This window comes from Nyctereutes procyonoides, unplaced genomic scaffold (genome assembly GCF_905146905.1).
Source record: "Nyctereutes procyonoides isolate TBG_1078 unplaced genomic scaffold, NYPRO_anot_genome, whole genome shotgun sequence".
NCBI classification, from domain to species: domain Eukaryota; kingdom Metazoa; phylum Chordata; class Mammalia; order Carnivora; family Canidae; genus Nyctereutes; species Nyctereutes procyonoides.
In genome coordinates this window covers 1112381-1131111 of record NW_026575052.1, presented here as the reverse complement: position 1 = coordinate 1131111, position 18731 = coordinate 1112381, and the positions used below count along the sequence as shown (strand labels likewise).

General features: G+C 55.8%; 1 protein-coding gene across 1 annotated transcript; it reads left to right on the top strand.

The window, feature by feature from the left end:
* Positions 1–8182: 8182 nt before the first annotated feature.
* Positions 8183–9393, top strand: NPPB (natriuretic peptide B). Its single transcript, XM_055331699.1, has 3 exons — positions 8183–8326; positions 8555–8810; positions 9377–9393. The coding sequence occupies exons 1-3, from the start codon at positions 8183–8185 to the stop codon at positions 9391–9393; spliced, it is 417 nt and encodes a 138-aa protein (XP_055187674.1).
* Positions 9394–18731: the final 9338 nt, after the last annotated feature.

Below are 18731 nucleotides of genomic sequence, written 5' to 3'. Positions count from 1 at the left end.
CAGGATCGTGCCCTGGGCCAAAGGCAGGCGCTAAACTGCTGCGCCACCCAGGGGTCCCCTTATCATTCTCTTTTTAATGAGGGAACACGGCTCCAACCATGGGGACAGGTCCCCAGATGTGTGCCGGAGGATGCGACTGGCTTCGGAGGGCCCGGGGCTCTGAGCCTGCTGGGGACAGGCCCCTTCACCGGGGAGTAATGTCAGGGGACAAAAGCCAGCCGGACCCATTGGCGCCAGGCCAGCGCCTCCCCCACTTCCCATGGGGGTGGCAGTGTCCCAGAGCCACCTCCCGCACACCAGCCGGCCCTGCTCCCGCCTGACCGTCCCCAAGCACAGAGTGTCCTCTCCTCCGACAGCTCTATTAATATCCCCCACGAGGATGTTCCGGGACGGCCATTCATGATCTCGGCCTCCGGGTACCCCCCCCTCCGTACCCCCCACTCCGAGCCATTCATGAGCGTGACCTCAGGCCTGGCCGGCTCCCTGCGTCTCTCCTGTGCCCTCCCTCTGTTTTCTGCTCGCTCGCTCCCTCCCCTCTCCACTTCCAGAGCCTGCAGGGTCTAAGCCACTGTGTGCTGGTCCCCCAGGTGACGCCCCGAGCTAGAGGGAGATGCGCACTGTCCAGCCCTTTCCAGGGGCTGTGGTATGAGCAGCGCCCCCTGCGGGTGTGCGAGCGGTAGCAGGAAGCCATGCTGTCCCTGTGTGTCAGGTCCCTGCTTCCACGACGGTCCCTGACTCATTCTCCTGACGCTCGTGACAAAGACTGTCACCTGCTGTAGTCCTCTTGGGGAGGCCAGTCACTCAGCATCGAGACCCCTGAACACGCTCATGCCTTCAATTCAGCCAGTCTTCCTTGGGCACGTATCCTGAGCAAACTATCTCGAGAAGTGGTTCTCGACCAAGGGCGATTTCGCCCCCATCCGAGGACACTTGACAACATCTGGAGACACCTTTGGGCTTCGCAGTTTGGGTGAGAAGGACGCTACTGCATGTCGGGAGACCGGAGGCTGCTAAGGATCCTGTACACAGGACAGCTCCCCTCACCCCAACGAGGAGTGATCTGGCCCCGACACTGATGGGGTGGACATTGAGGAACCCACACCTAAAAGGACAAAAAGCCTACACATATAAAGATTTTTACAGCAGTGCTATTTTTTGAAGTTTATTTATGCTTTTAGTAATCTCTATACCCAACGTGGGGCTCAAACTCATGACTCTGAGATCACTCCTGTTCTTCTGACTGAGCCAGCCAGGTGTCCCTATAGCAGTATTACTTAAACTAACAGCAACAGGGCAGCCCGGGTGGCCCAGCAGTTTAGCACCGCCTTCAGCCCAGGGCGTGATCCTGGAGTCCTGGGATCGAGTCCACATCGGTCTCCCTGCATGGAGCCTGCTTCTCCCTCTGCCTGTGTCTCTGTCTCTCTCTCTGTCTCTATGTCTCTCATGAATAAGTAAATAAAGTCTTTAAAGATAATGGACAACAACAAAAAATTCTAGGTGTTATCTATCAAATTAAAAAATAGTTATATTAAGAATATCAAATTCAGTGGATTATAAAATGACCACTTAAAAAGATAAATGATAGCTCTTTAGCAACACTGAGAACTATATTAAAACTTATATATAAATATTGTATATAATTATACATATACAAATTCCTCAAATGATTGAACGTACAGTTGCTATATGACCCGTCCATTCCACTCCGAGGTGTCCACGCCCAAGAGAGATGAAAGCGCGTGTCCTCGCAGACACCGCCCGAGTGTTCATTCTGGTGTTATTCATAACAGCCTAAAGGTGGGAGTAACTTAAAAGGTGGATGAATGGATAAACAAAATGTGGTTTGTCCACGCAGCGGGACATTATTTGGCTGTAGAAGGAATGAAGTTCTCACCCATGCTGCAACGTGGATGGACCTAGCAAACATTATGCTAAGTGAAAGAAGCCAAACACAGAAGGTTACAAATCTATGACCCCGATTTATATGAAATATCCAGAATATGCAAATCTATGGAAATGGAAAGAAGAGTGGTTGCTTAGGGCTGGTGATGAGGGGTGAGGGATTATAGCAAAAGGGCCTTGGGTTTCTTTGAGGTGATGCAAATGTTCTAAAATTGTCTGTGATGATGGGTGCATGTATCTGTGACTATAATAAAAGCCGCTGAATTGTATACTTTATTTTTTATAAAGATTTTATTTATTTTTTATAAAGATTTGGGAAAGAGAGAGAGAATGAGCAGAGGGAGAGGAGGCAGCAGACATCCCGCTGAGCAGGGGGCCTGAGGTACTGACGTAGGGCTCAATCCCATGACCTGGGGTCATGACCTCAGTGGAAAGCAGATGCTTAACCAGCTGAGCCATCCAGGTGCCCCAAATCATACACTTTATTTTTATTTATTTATTTATTTATTTATTTATTTATTATTTATTTAATTTTTAATTTATTTATGATAGGCACCCAGTGAGAGAGAGAGAGAGAGGCAGAGACACAGGCAGAGGGAGAAGCAGGCTCCATGCACCGGGAGCCTGACGTGGGATTCGATCCCGGGTCTCCAGGATCGCGCCCTGGGCCAAAGGCAGGCGCTAAACCGCTGCGCCACCCAGGGATCCCAAATCATACACTTTGAATGGATGAATTGTATCTCAATAGAAATGTTTCAAAACATACATGTGTATATGCATTAAGTGATGTAAATGCAAAAAGGAAGGTAAACACATTCACCTATTACTCAGTCAACACGTGTCTAAGGAGGCCGCTTCCGTGCGTCTGGCCCTGCGCCATCCATTCCAGGTACGAAATGGGCAAGCCTGACTCATGCCCTGCGCAGCTTCCACCCCAGCAGGGAAAACTGACGGCCGCTGGATAGTATGCTGCAGGTCGGGAGACTCAGTGGAAGTCCATATACCAGATGCACTGGGGAAGGGTCTTCTGGGATGGCCATTGATGACCTGGGCCTATGTGCATCCTCCACTCCAAGCCATTCACGATGGCGGAGCGGGGTGGTGTGTGGTTGGCAAGGTCGATGCCGGCGTCCCAGCATCAAGCAAACGTGACACCAAGCTGAGCAGAGCTTCCCAGATGGAGGCAGCAGACACACTGTGAAGGGCCTAGGGTCTCAAGGACTGTTGGTCCGTTGGCTCGGGGGGCTCAGCTATAAAGCTTGTGCCCAGAGAAGTGGAAACGAGGTGCAGCGCCCTGTGAGGGCACTTGTGAGGCAGGCTAGGAGGTTTGGGTGAAGGTGAGCAGAGAGCTTGGTACAGTGAGACCAGCATTTGGCAGTGGGGTGGGGGGTTGCATTATGGTGAGTGATGGCCTCCAAAAAGGTATGTCCATGTCCTCACCCCTGGCACCTAGGAATGTAACCCTCCTTGGAAAGAAGGTCTTTGGAGATGTAATGAAATTAAAGATTTTTTTGGGGGGGTGCGGGCTGAGTGGCTCAGCTGGTTAAGCATCTGCCTTTGGTTCAGGTCTTGATCCCAGGGTCCTGGGATTGAGCCCAGCATTGGGCTTCTTTCTCAGTGAGGAGCCTGCTTCTCCCTCTCCACGCATCACCCCAGCTTGTGCTCTCTCTTTCTCCCTTCAGTCTCTGTCTGTCTGTCTCTCTCTCAGTCTGTCAAATAAATAAAATCTTAAAAAACGAGAGAGAAATTAAAGGTCTTAAGATGAAGTCGTCCTGGATAAGAAGCAGGCCCTATGTCCAATGACAGGTGTCCTTATGAAAGAAAAGGAGAAGGGGATTTGAGACACAGACGCAGAGGAGCCTCGATGACCTGGAATGGTGTACCCGGAGCCACCAGGAGCTGGAAGAGGCCTGGAAGGATCCTCGCCTGGAGTCTTCCGAGGGATGGAGGCCTAGCCAACAACTTTGGTTCTGGACTTCTGGCCGCCGGAAGGGTGAGAGAATTTCTGCCGTTTTAAGCCGCTGAGCGTGTGGTAATTTGTTATGGTGTATGCGACATCCCAGGACCCCGAGGGATGGGACTTCCCTTCCTACCACCGTACAGCTCGTCCTTGAGGCTGGAGACTAGGCCTCGTTCCCAGGGAAGACTCACTGCCGGGTGTACTGCTCAGGGTCCCTTAGAGACATGGAACCACACCAGTTATTTCAACAGAGGGAATTTAATATGTAAATCTGTTAATTAAGCAACGAAAATCTGAAAAAGCAGAAAAGAGAACGCTAGGTATCGGGGGGGGGGAAGAAGCAAAGCACGAAGTAGCTATTCACCCCCTTCCCCTATTGGGGTAACACAGGGGAAAGGTGGGAATTATTCAAGTTTGGCAGCTTGAAGGAGGAGCCCCCGGGGGACCCAGCCCTGGGAGGTCAGTGCAGAGGCAGCAGAGTACCTGGTGTCAGCGGAGCACGAGCCTCTTTGACCTTAGACACGCCGGTGGCCTTCGCTGTGCGCGAGGTAACGTTAGCCAAAGTCCTAAGGAGAAGGCTGTGCTCTGTGGAGCCCTCATTGCGTGTCCGAGCCCATTTCCCACCGCTGCCCCCACTGCCAGGGCTGGCCTCTTTGCCGCACTCCGACACGCCGGATTCACTGTGGGGCCTTGGCGCCGCCTGGTCCCTTCGTCGGGCCCATGTTTGTTGGAGACCGTCAGCACTTTGCCGTGCTGGCCCTGTAGGTCTCCACCAGGATACTGTCGTGCACTCTAGCGACAGGGTCACTCACACGGTGCCCATCAGTGAGGGCTACCCCCGGCCACGCCGGGCTGGCTGACCCTGAAGGACTGCCGCAAGATGTTCAGGAGCCTGGCTGCAGCTCCAGCACCACGGGGGAGCGGAAATCCTGTGTGACATCATCATGGAGAAGCTGGGCTAGGGTGCCTTGGACTTGGAGCAGGAGATGTCCCCCTCCCTGGAGAAGAGCTATGAGCAGGTCATCAGGTGGTGATCACCACTGGCCATGAGCAGCTCCATGCCCCCAAGTATTCTTGCACTCCTGGCGCCTGGGTATGGAGTCTGTGGGATCCTCGAGGCCACCTTCAACTCCACCATGAAGTGTGACGCTGACATCCAGAAGGACCTCTACACTGTCACGCTGTGGTCTGCTGGGACCATCATGTACCCCCTTGTCATTTCTGTCTTGCTCATCTGACAGGGTTGGGAAAGTCTGAGCCTCAAGGACCTCCTTCCTTCCTTCCTTCCTTCCTTCCTTCCTTCCTTCCTTCCTTCCTTCCTTCCTTCCTTTTTCCTTCCTTTCCTCTTTTTATTTATTTTTTAAAAATTATTTATTCATGAGAGACACAGAGAGAGAGGCAGAGACACAGGCAGAGGGAGGAGCAGGCTCTCCGTGGGGAGCCCGACGTGGGACTCGATCCCAGGACCTCGGGGTCATGCCCTGAGCTGAAGGCAGATGCTCCACCCCAGAGCCCCCCAGGGCATCCCTCTTTCTTTCTTTTTTAAAATAAGATTTTATTTTTTAAGTAATCTCTACACCCAATGTGGGGCTCGAACTCACAACTCTGAGATCAAGAGTCACATGCTCTACCGACCGAACCAGCCAGGATCACCTTTCTCTGTTTTCCTTTCTTAACTGATGTTTTCCTGTCAGAATACAGTGGGTTGTCACTTGCCTTGAGTTGAGAAATGGTTTGCCTTTACACCTGTAAATATATTCCTCCTTTTAATTTATGTGAGGTTTTCGTATGCGACTCTCAATTCTTTAAGAGATGACAAATTTTGTTTTTTTACTGTCATGAGAGAACATTAGGCCCCGGCAATGCATCACTGTGGGAGGGAAATAAAGTGCTGCAGTAAACCGGAAAAAAAAAAAAATTAGGCAGCTGTCTGCACAGGCTCCAGACCTTGGGCTTTTACTAATGGCTGCAATGTCTTGTCCTCAAGAAACATCTCTAAATTTTTTTTAAAATATTTTTTAATTTATTCATTTGAGAGATGCAGAGAGCATAATCAGTGGGAAAGGCAGAGGGAGGGCAGCCCGGGGGGCTCAGCGGTTTAGCGCCGCCTTCAACCCAGGGCGTGATCCTGGGGTCCTAGGATCGAGTCCCACTTCGGGCTCCCTGCATGGAGCCTGCTTCTCCCTCTGCCTGTGTCTCTGCCTCTCTCTCTCTCTGTGTCTCTCATGAATAAATAGAAAAAAATCGTAAAAAAAAAAAAAAAGAAAAGAAAGAAAGGCAGAAGAAGAAGCAGACTCCCCGCTGAGCTGGGAGCCGACGTGGGACTCGATCTCAGGACCTGGAGATCACGACCCGATCCAAAGGCAGACGCTCAACCACCTGAGCCACCCAGTTGCCCCTCAAGAAATATTTCTAAGAAAAAAGCGCGCAGTTTCTTTTGGGAACTGGGTCAGTTAAATAGCTTCGGGGTGGGAGTGACAGAAATCTAACTTACATTGGTCTGGGCGGAAAAGGGAGGGGGAGATTTATCAGCTCCCATGACAGCAAAGGCCAAAGTAGATTAACTTCAGGCGTTTATGGGTCCGGGAGCTCTGATGCTGCTGCTGATGCCGGCTATAGAGACAATATGAGCGCAGGCCTTTGTGGAGGTGGTGGGAACACGCACGCACGCGCACACTCACACTCACACTCACACACACACACACACACACGACTCTGCAGCCTCTGGAACCTCTACAGAGCCCTTACCCCTCCTCCATCCTCATCTGCAAAATGGTCATCTTGGCCACGCTTTACATCCTTCTCCTTGCACACACAGCCACCAACTTACGCATCCCTCGTGCCACAGCTTTCCGTACCTTCAGAGACGACAGTGGATTAATCTAATTCTGTCTTGCAATCACCCTGGCAGTGATTAAGAGCATCAGGTCTGGAGTCAGACTGCCTGGGTTGCAACCCAAGCTTTACCACTTGTCAACTGAGAAAGCAGATTAATTCCTCTGAGAATCAGTCCCCTCATTTGAAAAATGAAAAACCGGTAACAGTATTTTTTCTCACATATTTGGCAGATGCTATTTTTCTAAGGAAAGATTTGCTTCGAGGCCATAGCTTCTGCCTCTGGCTGCCTTTTCTCTGTCACCCATATCTCACTCTCTCATCCTGCTGCTTGTCAACACAAGGCATCTGGAAGGGGTGGTGACATCAGTCATGCATGCTTTAGGGGAGATTTAATCTGCTGTGTCTCTTCCCAGGGCCATTTTTCTTTGCAGCCTCATTTGTGATCACAGACAGGAGGCCGGGACCATCTGCTAACGGGAATTAGGTCATGGATGGTCAGATGAAGGAGGCACTGGGGAGGGGTGCTCCCCACACTTGTAGTGTCCTGCCAAATAGATAACCATCTTCCGGTCATCTTTGCCCTTTTTCCTGTCCTATGTTGGCTTGGTGGGGGGGCGGGGGAGAGGAGGCGTTGGCACCTGGAGGAGGTTTGATAGACGGCATTCCTGGGTGACTTCATCTCTGGGCTTTGCCTCTCAAAATTCCAGCCAAATCAAGCCCTACCGTTTAAGGGATGGAAGCAGGGTCAGCATTCCAGAAGTTCCTTGTCATGCTCAGGCTTTTAATCAGATGACATTGGAAAATGAGCATCCTTGTGCAGGCGGTGGGTGCGGGGGGGGGGCGGTGTCTCAGGGTCTCGTCCCTACTCCATGCTTGTCTTCCTGGCTGGACCTGAGTGGGGAACTAGGCCTGAGGGGAGAAGAGCCAAGACCTTTTGGGTTGAGTTTGCTCAGATGGCTCAGCACCACGGACAGCGGCCGGGCCCGGGAGCGCAGGGCAGAGGAGGCGAGGGGGGGACGCGAAGGGGGGCGCGCCGCGGGTGGGCTGCGGGCTGGGGCTCCTCTGCTCTGAGTCACCCCGGCGCCCCGCACTCGTGGAGCTGTCTCTCCGCGCTCCAGGGATGCTTGGGGGCGGAGGAAAGGCAGGGAAGGAGGGAGCCGAGGAGGCCGAGGACCTGTTGGTGTCCCCCTCCTGCCCCCCCCGGGGGCCAGGCCCATTTCTATACAAGGCCTGCTCTGCAGCCTCCACCCCGGCGGTATGGTCGCAGGCGCGGAGGGGAGCATTCCCCCGCCCTGAGCTCAGCCGGCCCGGAATGCGGCCGATAAATCAGAGATAACCCCGGGCACGGGATAAGGGATAAAAAGCCCCCGTTGCCGTGGGATCCAGGAGAGCACCCGCCGCCCGAAGCGGTGACACCCGACCCCGATCGCAGCGCAGCAGCTCAGCAGCCGGACGTCTCTTTCCCCACTTCTCTCCAGCGACATGGAGCCCTGCGCAGCGCTGCCCCGGGCCCTCCTGCTCCTCCTGTTCTTGCACCTGTCGCCACTCGGAGGCCGCCCCCACCCGCTGGGCGGCCGCAGCCCCGCCTCGGAAGCCTCAGAAGCCTCGGGACTGTGGGCCTTGCAGGTGAGCGCTCAGCCTGCCTGAAGGCTGCGGGGGGCGGGGGGGGCAGCAGGTCACGGGGGCTTAGCCACTGTCCCAAGTCCTCAGTCTCCCTTGGGAATTAGTGATAAGGGAATCAGAAAGTGACGAGATTGGGTGCCAGGACTCCATACCCAAGGCGGCGGCTTCACTTGGGTGCAAGGGTGGTTCTGCCCCGGCGTGGGTTCCTGGGGCTCAGGCCGTCCATTGCAGGAGCTGCTGGGCCGTCTGAAGGACACAGTTTCAGAGCTGCAGGCAGAGCAGTTGGCCCTGGAACCCCTGCACCGGAGCCACAGCCCCACAGAAGCCCCGGAGGCCGGGGAGGAACGCCCCGTGGGGGTCCTTGCACCCCGTGACAATGTCCTCCAGGCCCTGAGAAGACTACGCAGCCCCAAGATGATGCACAAGTCAGGGTGCTTTGGCCGGAGGCTGGACCGGATCGGCTCCCTCAGTGGCCTGGGCTGCAACGGTAAGCCGCCTCCCTGCCGCCTTGGCTCCCCCTCCCCAGCCCCCTGGGTTCGACCCTTGGAACCCCTTCTGGGTTTGTTGTCTCGGGGGATCACACTCTGAGGAAAGGACATCTGGACATCGCTCCTTCTTGCCGACAGTCCTAAGGGCCAAGGAGTACGTTTCTGGAAATACTACGTGTGGACATCGTTGTCCAGGGTCCCTACCCACCTCCTAGCCCCCTCCTGCCTCTCGCACCCAAAGGGGCAGAATCATCTTAGGATGGAATCCAGTCATTGTCTGGAAGCATCTCCTTGGAGCAGAAAGAGTCCTAAACATCGTCCTCGTCGCTCGCTCTGTCTGTCTGTAGCCACGAAGGCAGAGGTCACGGTCACCAGGGCAGTGATGATTCCCAGTTTACAGAGGAGGAGACTGAGGTCTAGAGAGATGGATTATTCCAAAGCCTCAAACATCCAGATCGGCTGAGGGTGGGGGTTGGTGGCAGGGATGGCCCCTGGGGTTGGGAAGCTCGGATCCTGCCTCAGTCTCCCACCTGACGCCATCATCCCCCTCTCTCTCCTCCCACAGTGCTGAGAAAGTATTAAGAGGAAGTCCCGGCTGCAGACATCTGCATCGGATTCTTCAGCAGCCCCCTGAGCCCCTTGGAAGCAGATCTTATTTATTCGTATTTATTTATTTATTTATTTCGATTGTTTTATATAAGATGATTCTGATCCCTGAGCACGGATTTTCCACGGTGAAATAAAGTCAACCCTAGAGCTTCTTTTGAAACCGATTTGTCCCTGTGCATTAAAAATAACACATCATTTTTTTTAAATTTAATTTTATTTATTTATGATAGTCACAGAGAGAGAGAGAGAGAGGCAGAGACACAGGCAGAGGGAGAAGCAGGCTCCATGCACCGGGAGCCCGACGTGGGATTCGATCCCGGGTCTCCAGGATCGGCCCTGGGCCAAAGGCAGGCGCCAAACCGCTGCGCCACCCAGGGATCCCCAAAAGTAACACATCATTTAAAAAAAAAACCACCCCCAAACCGCAAACCCTTTTGTCTTCTTGAAGCTTCCAAGGATGTCTTAACGGCGGGGTGGGGACACGGCCGGCGTCAGGGCTGGTCAAGCAGGAGCGGGGGCGCCTTCCTTCTCCTGAAGAGTTTTTCATGCTCTGAAACGTCTATAAATGCCCCAAGCACTCAAGACACTGCAGGAACTGCTCTTCAAAGCTGGTGGTTTCTCCCTGGGAGTGGAAATGGGCCCTGATACGTTTGTTGGTGTAAGCGAAGGTGTGTGTTGGCCTTTGCTTTACTAGTTTCCCCTCTGCCCGGAATTGTGCGATCGATCGATCGATCGATCGATCAGTCGGACTCGCTCTCCCCGGTGGTTTTGTTTCCAGGAGGGCCAAGCGGAAATCTCAGAGATTAGGGGCCGTGTGTGTGGGTGTGAGACACGCTGGCTTGCACGCACCTCTAGGTGGGGGTGAACTCTCCACTCTGCCCCAAACCTCAGCTTCCAGTCTTCGATTCTTTTTTTTTTTAATATTTTATTTATTTATGCATGAGAGACATATATAGAGAGAGGCAGAGACACAGGCAGAGGGAGAAGCAGGCTCCATGCACCGGGAGCCCGATGTGGGACTGGATCCTGGGTCTCCAGGATCCCACCCTGGGCTGAAGGTGGCGCTAAACCACTGAGCCACCGGGGGCTGCCCCAGTCTTCGATTCCTGATGTCATCCTGGGAAGGACTTTAAAACCCTGAGATTAATTGTGTTTCCATGTCTCAAGCCCAGAGGTGTAGACGTGTCTGACAAAGGCCCAGCGTTCCAGGGCGCCCCTCTCTGCGGGCTCCGCATCTTTACTTCTCTGCCTCGGAGAGAGAAACCTCTCCTTCTAGGGCAGGAAAGGAGCAGCCACCAGAATCCTACTGTGTTGCCTTATTGCCTTATTCAGCAGGGAGTCCGCGGGGGGTCACTGTCCTGTCCTCTGTACCCCCACCCCCACCCCCGTTCCCATGCAACCTGCCTCCCAGGCATCCCGGGCCGCGCTCCCCTGCTTTCGGGCTTCCAGGACTCGGCTCACGCAGCCCGTCTGTGCAGAATGCCTTTTGTGACCCTAGCTCCGCAGAGGGCACAGGACCATTCTTATCTCCATTTGGTGGGTGCGAAAACGGGGACCCAGAAAACCGAAGCCTCCCACCCGGCAGCGGGTGGCCACGAACACCAGCCCAGAGATGTGCGTGGAGAGGCAGAGACTCTGGAGCCTGTGCTCTTTGCTGCGCTGCTCCTGGCCTTGACCTTCACCTCCTGACCTCTCTGCTGCTCTCAGCAGATGTTTCTCCGAGAGCGAGCGAGGGGAACCCCGAGTGGCGTGGGCTCTGTGTTAGTTCTCACTTCAACGCAGCGCGTGCCAGAGGGTATGGATAGCCAACGACATCAGCTAAGATTTTTCTTTTCTTTTTTTTTTTAATTTTTATTTACTTAGGATAGTCACAGAGAGAGAGAGAGAGAGAGAGGCAGAGACACAGGCAGAGGGAGAAGCAGGCTCCATGCACCGGGAGCCCGACGTGGGATTCGATCCCGGGTCTCCAGGATCGCGCCCTGGGCCAAAGGCAGGCGCCAAACCGCTGCGCCACCCAGGGATCCCCCAGCTAAGATTTTTCAAATGAGGTTTAGGAGTGAGTTACTTTCTAATAAGACCGTGAGCCACCGTTGCCTGGCGTCTCTGACCCGGGGAAGGCGACGAGTGCTCGGTGTAGTCGACTTTCACAGGGGCCTCAGTATGCCACAGGCACAGTTCTGCTAACTCGTATAGTCCTTGCAACAAATCCTTTTTTAAAAAAATTAATTTATTTATTTATTCATGAGAGGCAGAGACACAGGCAGAGGGAGAAGCAGGCTCCTTGTGGGGAACCTGATCCCGGGACCCCAGGATCACGACCTGAGCCAAAGGCCGACAGACGCTCAACCGCTGAGCCTCCCAGGCCTCCCTAGTCCTTTTGCAACAATCTCTGAAGAACTCTCACTCTCCCTCATTTTAACAGAAGGGGAAACTGAGGTACAGGGAGGTGATGCAACTTGCTCAAGACCATGCAGTGAGCAAGTGGCAGAGCCAGGGTTCAAGGCCACACAGCCTGGCTCAGCACCCAGACCCCTAATCCCTGCACCCCCGGCCCCTCCCAGGTCAGTGAATCCGGCTTGCGGGTGGGAGGGCAAACTGCCCTCCTAAGGGGCTCATTCAGGGCAGCGTTTGGCACCCCTGCCTGTGGGCAGCCTCTCCCCTTGCTCAGGGGATGAGGGCAGACCTCGTCCAGAACACCCGCGCCCCCGATCCAGCCAGCACGTCACAATCCTTGCCGTCGAGTTTGGCACATCCAGGTGGGAGCGTCTGTTGTTTGTACCTTTTCCCCAAGCAAAGGTCTAGGGAAGGGGACCCCAGAGAGAACTGCGAGGGAGCCAAATGTGTGTGCCTGAGATGCTGGGAGCCTGCGGTGCCCGTGGCGTCACAGCTCCCCGAGCTCCCCAGGTGTCTGGTGTTTGTGGGAAGCCTGGCACACGTGCACCATCTACAGATGCCCTTAAACCCCGCCCTCCCTCACCGTGACCCTGGCCCTTCAATGTTCCCCAGCACAGCCACAGCCATGGCCTCGACCTCCCTGGCTTCCCTATTACCAGTGTCGCCCAACGAAGCTGCCAGAGTTCGTCTCTCCACATTTGCTCGTCGCTATAAGCGTCCCAGAAAGATGGGCCGGTGAAAATAGAGCCCAGGGCGCCCAACCCCAGGCTTCAGAGCCGGAGGGACTCTCCGCGGAGGGTGGACGAGCTTTCCCGGGGGCCAAGTGTTGAGGCTACAGGACAGCGCTGGGACTGAATGCCTTCTTGTGCCACCGAATCTGCACCCGTGACATCCTCAAGGGACGCTGAGCCTGCTCCATCCCTCTTGTGGCAGCTTCCACCCTCGGAGAAACTCTGACTCTCCTCCCGCAGAGCCAGACGTGACCAAGACCACAGACTCGGCCTCCTGGCTTGGTTCCTGTGGCAGGTCTCAGGCTTCTGCCTCGGCCTCGGGAGGACTTCTCACGCGCTCCCTTAGCTTGCACAACCAGTCCTGTGTCACTAGGTGACCCATTTCTCCCATCGGGGCAGGGACCAGCCCCCTGGACCTGCCTGGATGTTCCGGAACGTTTCCGGGGTGCTGGCTCCCACCCTCACTGAGAGACCCTGGTGGCGTGCGTCTTCCACCTCTCCCGGGGGTTCTCTGTGGGACGGGGGCTCGAGCCCCGCTTGGCCATCGTGGTCATTTCCTCCTCCTCCTGCCCATGTCTCCTGGGATTGTGTCCAAAGTAAACTACTTGTGCTTGGATCCTTGTCTCCGGTTCAGGAGAACCCAAACCCAGACACTCCCCAATGATTAAAGCTCCTCCGGGAGCTCCACCCTGGGTGATTAGAGCCCCTGGACTCTTCCTCGACGTCCTTCCTGCCGGACCTCCCAGGCAGGCGCCGGGTCCACTCCGCCTCGTTCCTAGCATCTCCTACACACAACCCTTCACTTCCATTCCTGGCTTGTGTCCTCATCACTCACGTTGACGTCCGCTCACCAGCCTTCTAACTGGCCTCTCCACTCCAGGCTCCCTCATCTGGTTCTTCCTGCATCAGGGGAGAAGCGGAACCTTCATGTTTTGGCCAGAGAGTGACGACTCCTCTCCGTGAAGGCCCCGGGGTGGGCGAGGTTCAGTTGTGGGCACTCAGGCATGCACCTCGGAGGATTGGGTGCGTAGGAGAGGCGCTGAAGGCACGCGCGTGGATTCCACCATTCGGAGAATATTTTCTTAAGAATCCGGATGCGTGGGGATCCCTGGGTGGCGCAGCGGTTTGGCGCCTGCCTTTGGCCCAGGGCGCGATCCTGGAGACCCGGGATCGAATCCCACATCGGGCTCCCGGTGCATGGAGCCTGCTTCTCCCTCTGCCTGTGTCTCTGCCTCTCTCTCTCTCTCTGTGACTATCATGAATAAATAAATAAAATCTTTAAAAAAAAAAAAAAAAAGAATCCGGATGCGTCAGCTCCGCGCTCGGCGCTGGAACAGCACGGCAGGGGTGTCCTGCGGCGACAAGCGCACTGCCGCGTTCTCGGCCTGTGTCTCTGGCCTCCCAGAAATGCAGCCTAGGCATCGGCTGCCCGGTTCTCCGAGCTGCGGTCTGACCGCCTCTCCGCCTCCGTGTGCCACCAATCCCCATCCCCCAGCAGGCAGGATCACCCGGAGAGATTGCCAAACCAGTTCCCAAATGGATGGAATCTCGGCCCCCCCCCCCCCGCTACCACCTGAAGGAGCTGGGTAGTGCAGCCCAGAGGGAAGGGGAGTTCCTGGCCTTGGGGCAGTGGTGGGGTGCGGGTCGGAGTTAGAAAGGAGCCCACGGATAAAGTGTTTGCAGTGGGCTGAATCCCCTCTCCCTAAAAGACATGTTGAAGTCCTGAACCCCCGGAACCTCAGAATGTGACCTTATTGCAAAGTAGACGGGATGAGATAACGCGAGGTCAGACCGGAGCAGCGTGGGCTCCTAATCCAGTAGGACTGGTGTCCTTATACGAAGAGGACAGAAAAACACAGAGAGAGGATGGCCTCTGAGGGCGGAGGCCGAGCCTGGGGGCTGCATCCACAAGGCGAGGACGCCGAGGGCCGGCAGGTGCCGGAGGTGGGAGGAGGCAAGGAAGTCTCCCCGTCACAGGGTTCGGGGGGAGTGTGGCCTCCCCGACACCTCGATTCTGGACTTTTGGCCTCCAGCACCGGGACACAACAGGCTTCAGGCGCCGGAAGGCCTCCAGTCTGTGGCACTTCGTTAGAGCTGCCCTGGGGACCTAACGCACCACCCTCACCCTGCTCTCCCCTCACGCTCCCCCGGGCGCCGGGCTCCAGGAAGCTCCGTGGGGATGTCCGGCCGGACCCTCCGAACACTAAGGTGGCCACCTTGGGAGCGTATCACCTTCTGTTTGCTCTCCCTCTTCTTCCGTGATGGGCAGCCTCTGAGGGGGCCCCGCAGCCCCCCACCTCCTGGACCACCTTGTGTAATCCCCGCGCAGCACGACAAAGATGTTGGGATGCCGCTTCCAAGGCGAGGTTACCGAGACTTTCCATAACCTCTGTCTCTACCAGAGGAAGTCAGCTGCACGGCTCCAGAGGGGCCCCGACTGCTGAGTAACGGGCGTCTCCGGCCAGTGGTCACCCCGGAGCTGAGGTCGGTCAGTGGACGGAGGGGTGACCCCGAGAGAGATCGTCCAGCCGAGCCTCGCGCTCACTGCAGCCCCAGCCAACATCTTCCCGTAGCCCATGAGAGCCCCGAGCCAGGGGCCGGCAGCTGGGCGGGCCTGATTCCTCACCCACAGAACTGTCAGGTAAAGGGCGTGTGTCCTTTCAGGTTGCTAAGGTTCGGGGTAACTTGTTACACAGCAGTAGTTAAATAATACCCTGCCCCGTTTCTCTTTTCCCCTCGCTCTCGCTTTCCTTGAACTTTAGCAACTGAACTTTGGCCTTGAGCCTTGCTTTCTAGGGAACCTGCCGCCAACTTCCAGTCCCGGTGACCTCCACGCTGGGCCAAAGAAACAGAACATCGTTTTCAAAGTCAGAGACAACCATCCCTAAGTATGCACCGGGGCCTTACCGCCTTCTCCCAACTGGGGCTTCTGCTTTAGACCACTTGTGTCCGCCGGCATCACGCCGTGCCGGTGCCGGGTTTCTCACACCAGCCTTGTGCAAGTGTTACACTGCTGGGGTCTCACGGCTCCGGAAGCAGCCCGCAGCATCCCTACGGAGGACCCTAAAACAGAAACCCTGAGATGGAAACTAGAGACGCCCCAATTCTGGGCTCTCCCACCCATTTGCAGGGCTCATTCCATCCTATGACTAAGGCAACTTCTTTCCAGTGATCGGGAAATAAAGGCTCTTGACTTTTTGGCTAATGAGGGAGGTGGGGGTGGGAGGTGGATCCGGTTTTCTCTGCTTTTTGCTTTTCTTCTGTCTCACTCCTCCAGGCTGGCTTCCCAACGCTCTGTTAAAGATCGACTCCTCCCAGCTGGGGAGGGGCGTGGGAAAGAAGGGAAACTTGACGTCAGGCCATTTTCGGTTACAGGCACAAAGCGAAGCTTTGCGAGGGTCGGGGTAATAAGGGTATTTGAGGCTTGTCTTCCTACTAAGCCTTGTCAGGGCAGGAGCTGCTGTTGGTTCTGCGTGAAGTCCTCAGCGCAGCAAAACCAAATGTTCTTTTTCTCGCCACCCCCCTTCCACACACACACAAAACCCCAAAACCAAAGCAAACAAAAACCCCTAGCTAATAGGAGAAAGTCAACCACTGGGGCACCTGGGTGGCTCAGTCGGTTGAGTGTCTGCCTTGGGCTCAGGTCACGATCCCTGGTCCTGGGATCGAGCCCCGCGTCGGAGAGTCCGCTTCTTCCTTTGCCCCTCCTCACCCCCCACCTCGTGCTCCCTCGCTCTCTTAGACAAAAATAAATCAATAAAATCTTGAAAGAAAGAAAGAAAGAAGAAAGAAAGAAAGAAGAAAGAAAGAAAGAAAGAAAGAAAGAAAGAAAGAAAGAGAGAAACTCAACAACTGGTACTAATGCCCTGCTCAGGATTCCGTCTGGAAGAGGATCATAAAAGGAGCTGGGAAAATTCTGAGGTTCTCCTCCTGGAGCCCTGAACGGCATTTCCGCTTCCCTGGGGCCGCCGCCCGCCTTCAGAAGAGGCTCGGGGCAGAGGAGCCGCAGCGGCCCCCAGGGCCCAGCCTCCCCGGAGCCCACCTGCCCCGCCACCCTTCCGGAAGCCGCCGCCCGCAGCCAGGCCTGTCGGAAAGGGCATCTCCAGGAGCCGGGCCGCGTGACGCACCCAGCAAGGAGCGTCAGTCCCCCCAGGAGGCTGCTCATGAATCCTCTTTGCTAATAATAACTCTGCCAACCGCGCCGTTAAGCTGTGAGCACATTCCAGGGACTCCTCTGCATCCAGAGGTTTGGCCCCCAGAGCTCCTCTTCGGCCTTGCACCCACTTTGGAATTCAAGCTGAGGTCAGCTGACCTGGATAAGGTTACCGGACAGGGCTCCTTTCTCCTTCTGTGTTAGAGTAACGTCACCCTGGGTGCCTCTCGTGACCCCGGGCCGCGTGCTGCCCCGACGTCCTGCCCTCCCTCCCCGCCCCGGGGAGCAGCCTGTGCACCTGATCGGCCAGCGGGAGTCTGGCTGGGGCAGAGCGGGTCATTCCACGCACTTTCCTGAGTTCCGTGGGGTACGCCGAGGCACGGCAGGTGCGTCAACAGGTCGTGGGGCTTGGACAACCCCCTCCTTGGGGTGGTCCACGCACATTCACACACACGCTTGCCAAGCACCCGAAGCTACAGCCCCTAGGAAGGGGGCGGGTGAAGGAGCTTCTTCGAGGCCACCCGGGACAGGGGGTTCAGGGGTGTGCTGAATCAGGAACCGCCCGGAAAGGGCTGGTAAGGAACCATCATGCTAAGAGGCAGCAGCGGCATCTGTGAAATGGGTAGGAGTGTGGGCATTGGCGTCAGACCTGGGGTTCGAGCCCTGGCCTTGCCACTTGGGAGCTGAGTGACCTTGGGCAGGGGACATAACCTCTGCCTCAGTCTGTGCCCCCCGGACGGGCGGTGATGGCAGTTAGGTCATCCACACGGAGCTCTCGGTACAGCGTCTGGCACATACAGCTGCTCAATAAAGGCAACCGTTAGTACCATCTTGCAAACAGATGGCCCTTCATGGTGCGTTCACGCCTTAGTCAGTTCACCTGACAACCTTGGTGGGGGGAGCAGGTTTTTACAAGTGGGGAAAATGAGGCGGTGATGATGCGTGTAACTCGGTTTGTCTGGGGCTACGACGCAGGCCTCGCCACCCTTCACACTTAGCATTTGCCCCCCGGTACCTGGTGCATCGAGTAGGAGGCAATCAATCCATCAGTGTGGAGTTCGGTGCTCAGCGAATGGAAGCCACTCGTTACACGTGGACAGGACAGTCTTGCTGCCTGTAAATTCTCTTTGGGGCCAGGAAAGCAGGGGCCTTGGTGGCTCATCACTCGTGAGGCCTCGCAGCAGGACGCAGGAGGCATTAAGGGAAACCGTGTGCCACTTCCCCACCTGCCGACTCGCCAAGGGAGGTTTCCCGGGAGGGTTGGGGGCATCGGAAGCCTGGGGTTCTATGGGCAGCGAGGTGATGGGATGAAAACGTTGGCATCTCTACGAACCCACCTCCCTCCACACCGCAGAGGGGAAGGAGGAGGGGCTTGGCGGAGGGATGGCTGTGTTTCCAAAACTTTGCCTGGTGTTTATGTCTGGGAGCTGAATTCTTGGGACACTCATCACATTTGGTTCCAGGCTGACTATTTAATACTCTAAAAAATAACTCCCTCTTCACCTGACCGCTGAGAGCGAGTGCCAGGAGCGAGGGCGGCCCAGCTGGAGGGGAGGTCTGCCCCCACGGCCCATGAGTCAGGTGTGAGGCCAGCGTGAGCATCTGGACTAATTTGTCCCGAGCTGCAGGCTTCCTGCCACTTCCTCCCCTCCCGCCCTTATTTGGAGCCCCTGACAGCTGAGCAGAAAACCAACCGGGGAGCTGGGCGCTGGCCAACCGTCACCCTCTGCCTCCCTGCGTGGGTCCCGTTGCTGAGGAGAAAGAAGCCCCAGGCATCGCTGTAAGATAACCAAGGACTCTTTTTTGCTCTTCTCACACCTTTGAAGTGGGAACCTCTTGAGGCAAATCAACAAGAATGTGGCTCTTGCCGCTGAGGGTCCGGGGCTGTTGGGCTGCTCAAGGTGGAGGGGTAGTGACAGGCTCTGTGGGCCTGATAGCTTTAAAAGGCCATCTTCTGCTGCTCCTCATTCAGCTGCTTTATCGCCGCAAGTGACAGAATGGGGAGGGTTCCGTCCCTCTTGTGCTCTTGGAGA

Excerpts from the sequence above, each read along its gene's own strand:
- NPPB (XM_055331699.1), top strand. The coding sequence starts at position 8,183 with ATGGAGCCCTGCGCAGCGCTGCCCCGGGCCCTCCTGCTCCTCCTGTTC. Across the intron at positions 8,327-8,554 it reads CGGGACTGTGGGCCTTGCAG|GAGCTGCTGGGCCGTCTGAA; the intron begins GTGAGCGCTCAG and ends CGTCCATTGCAG.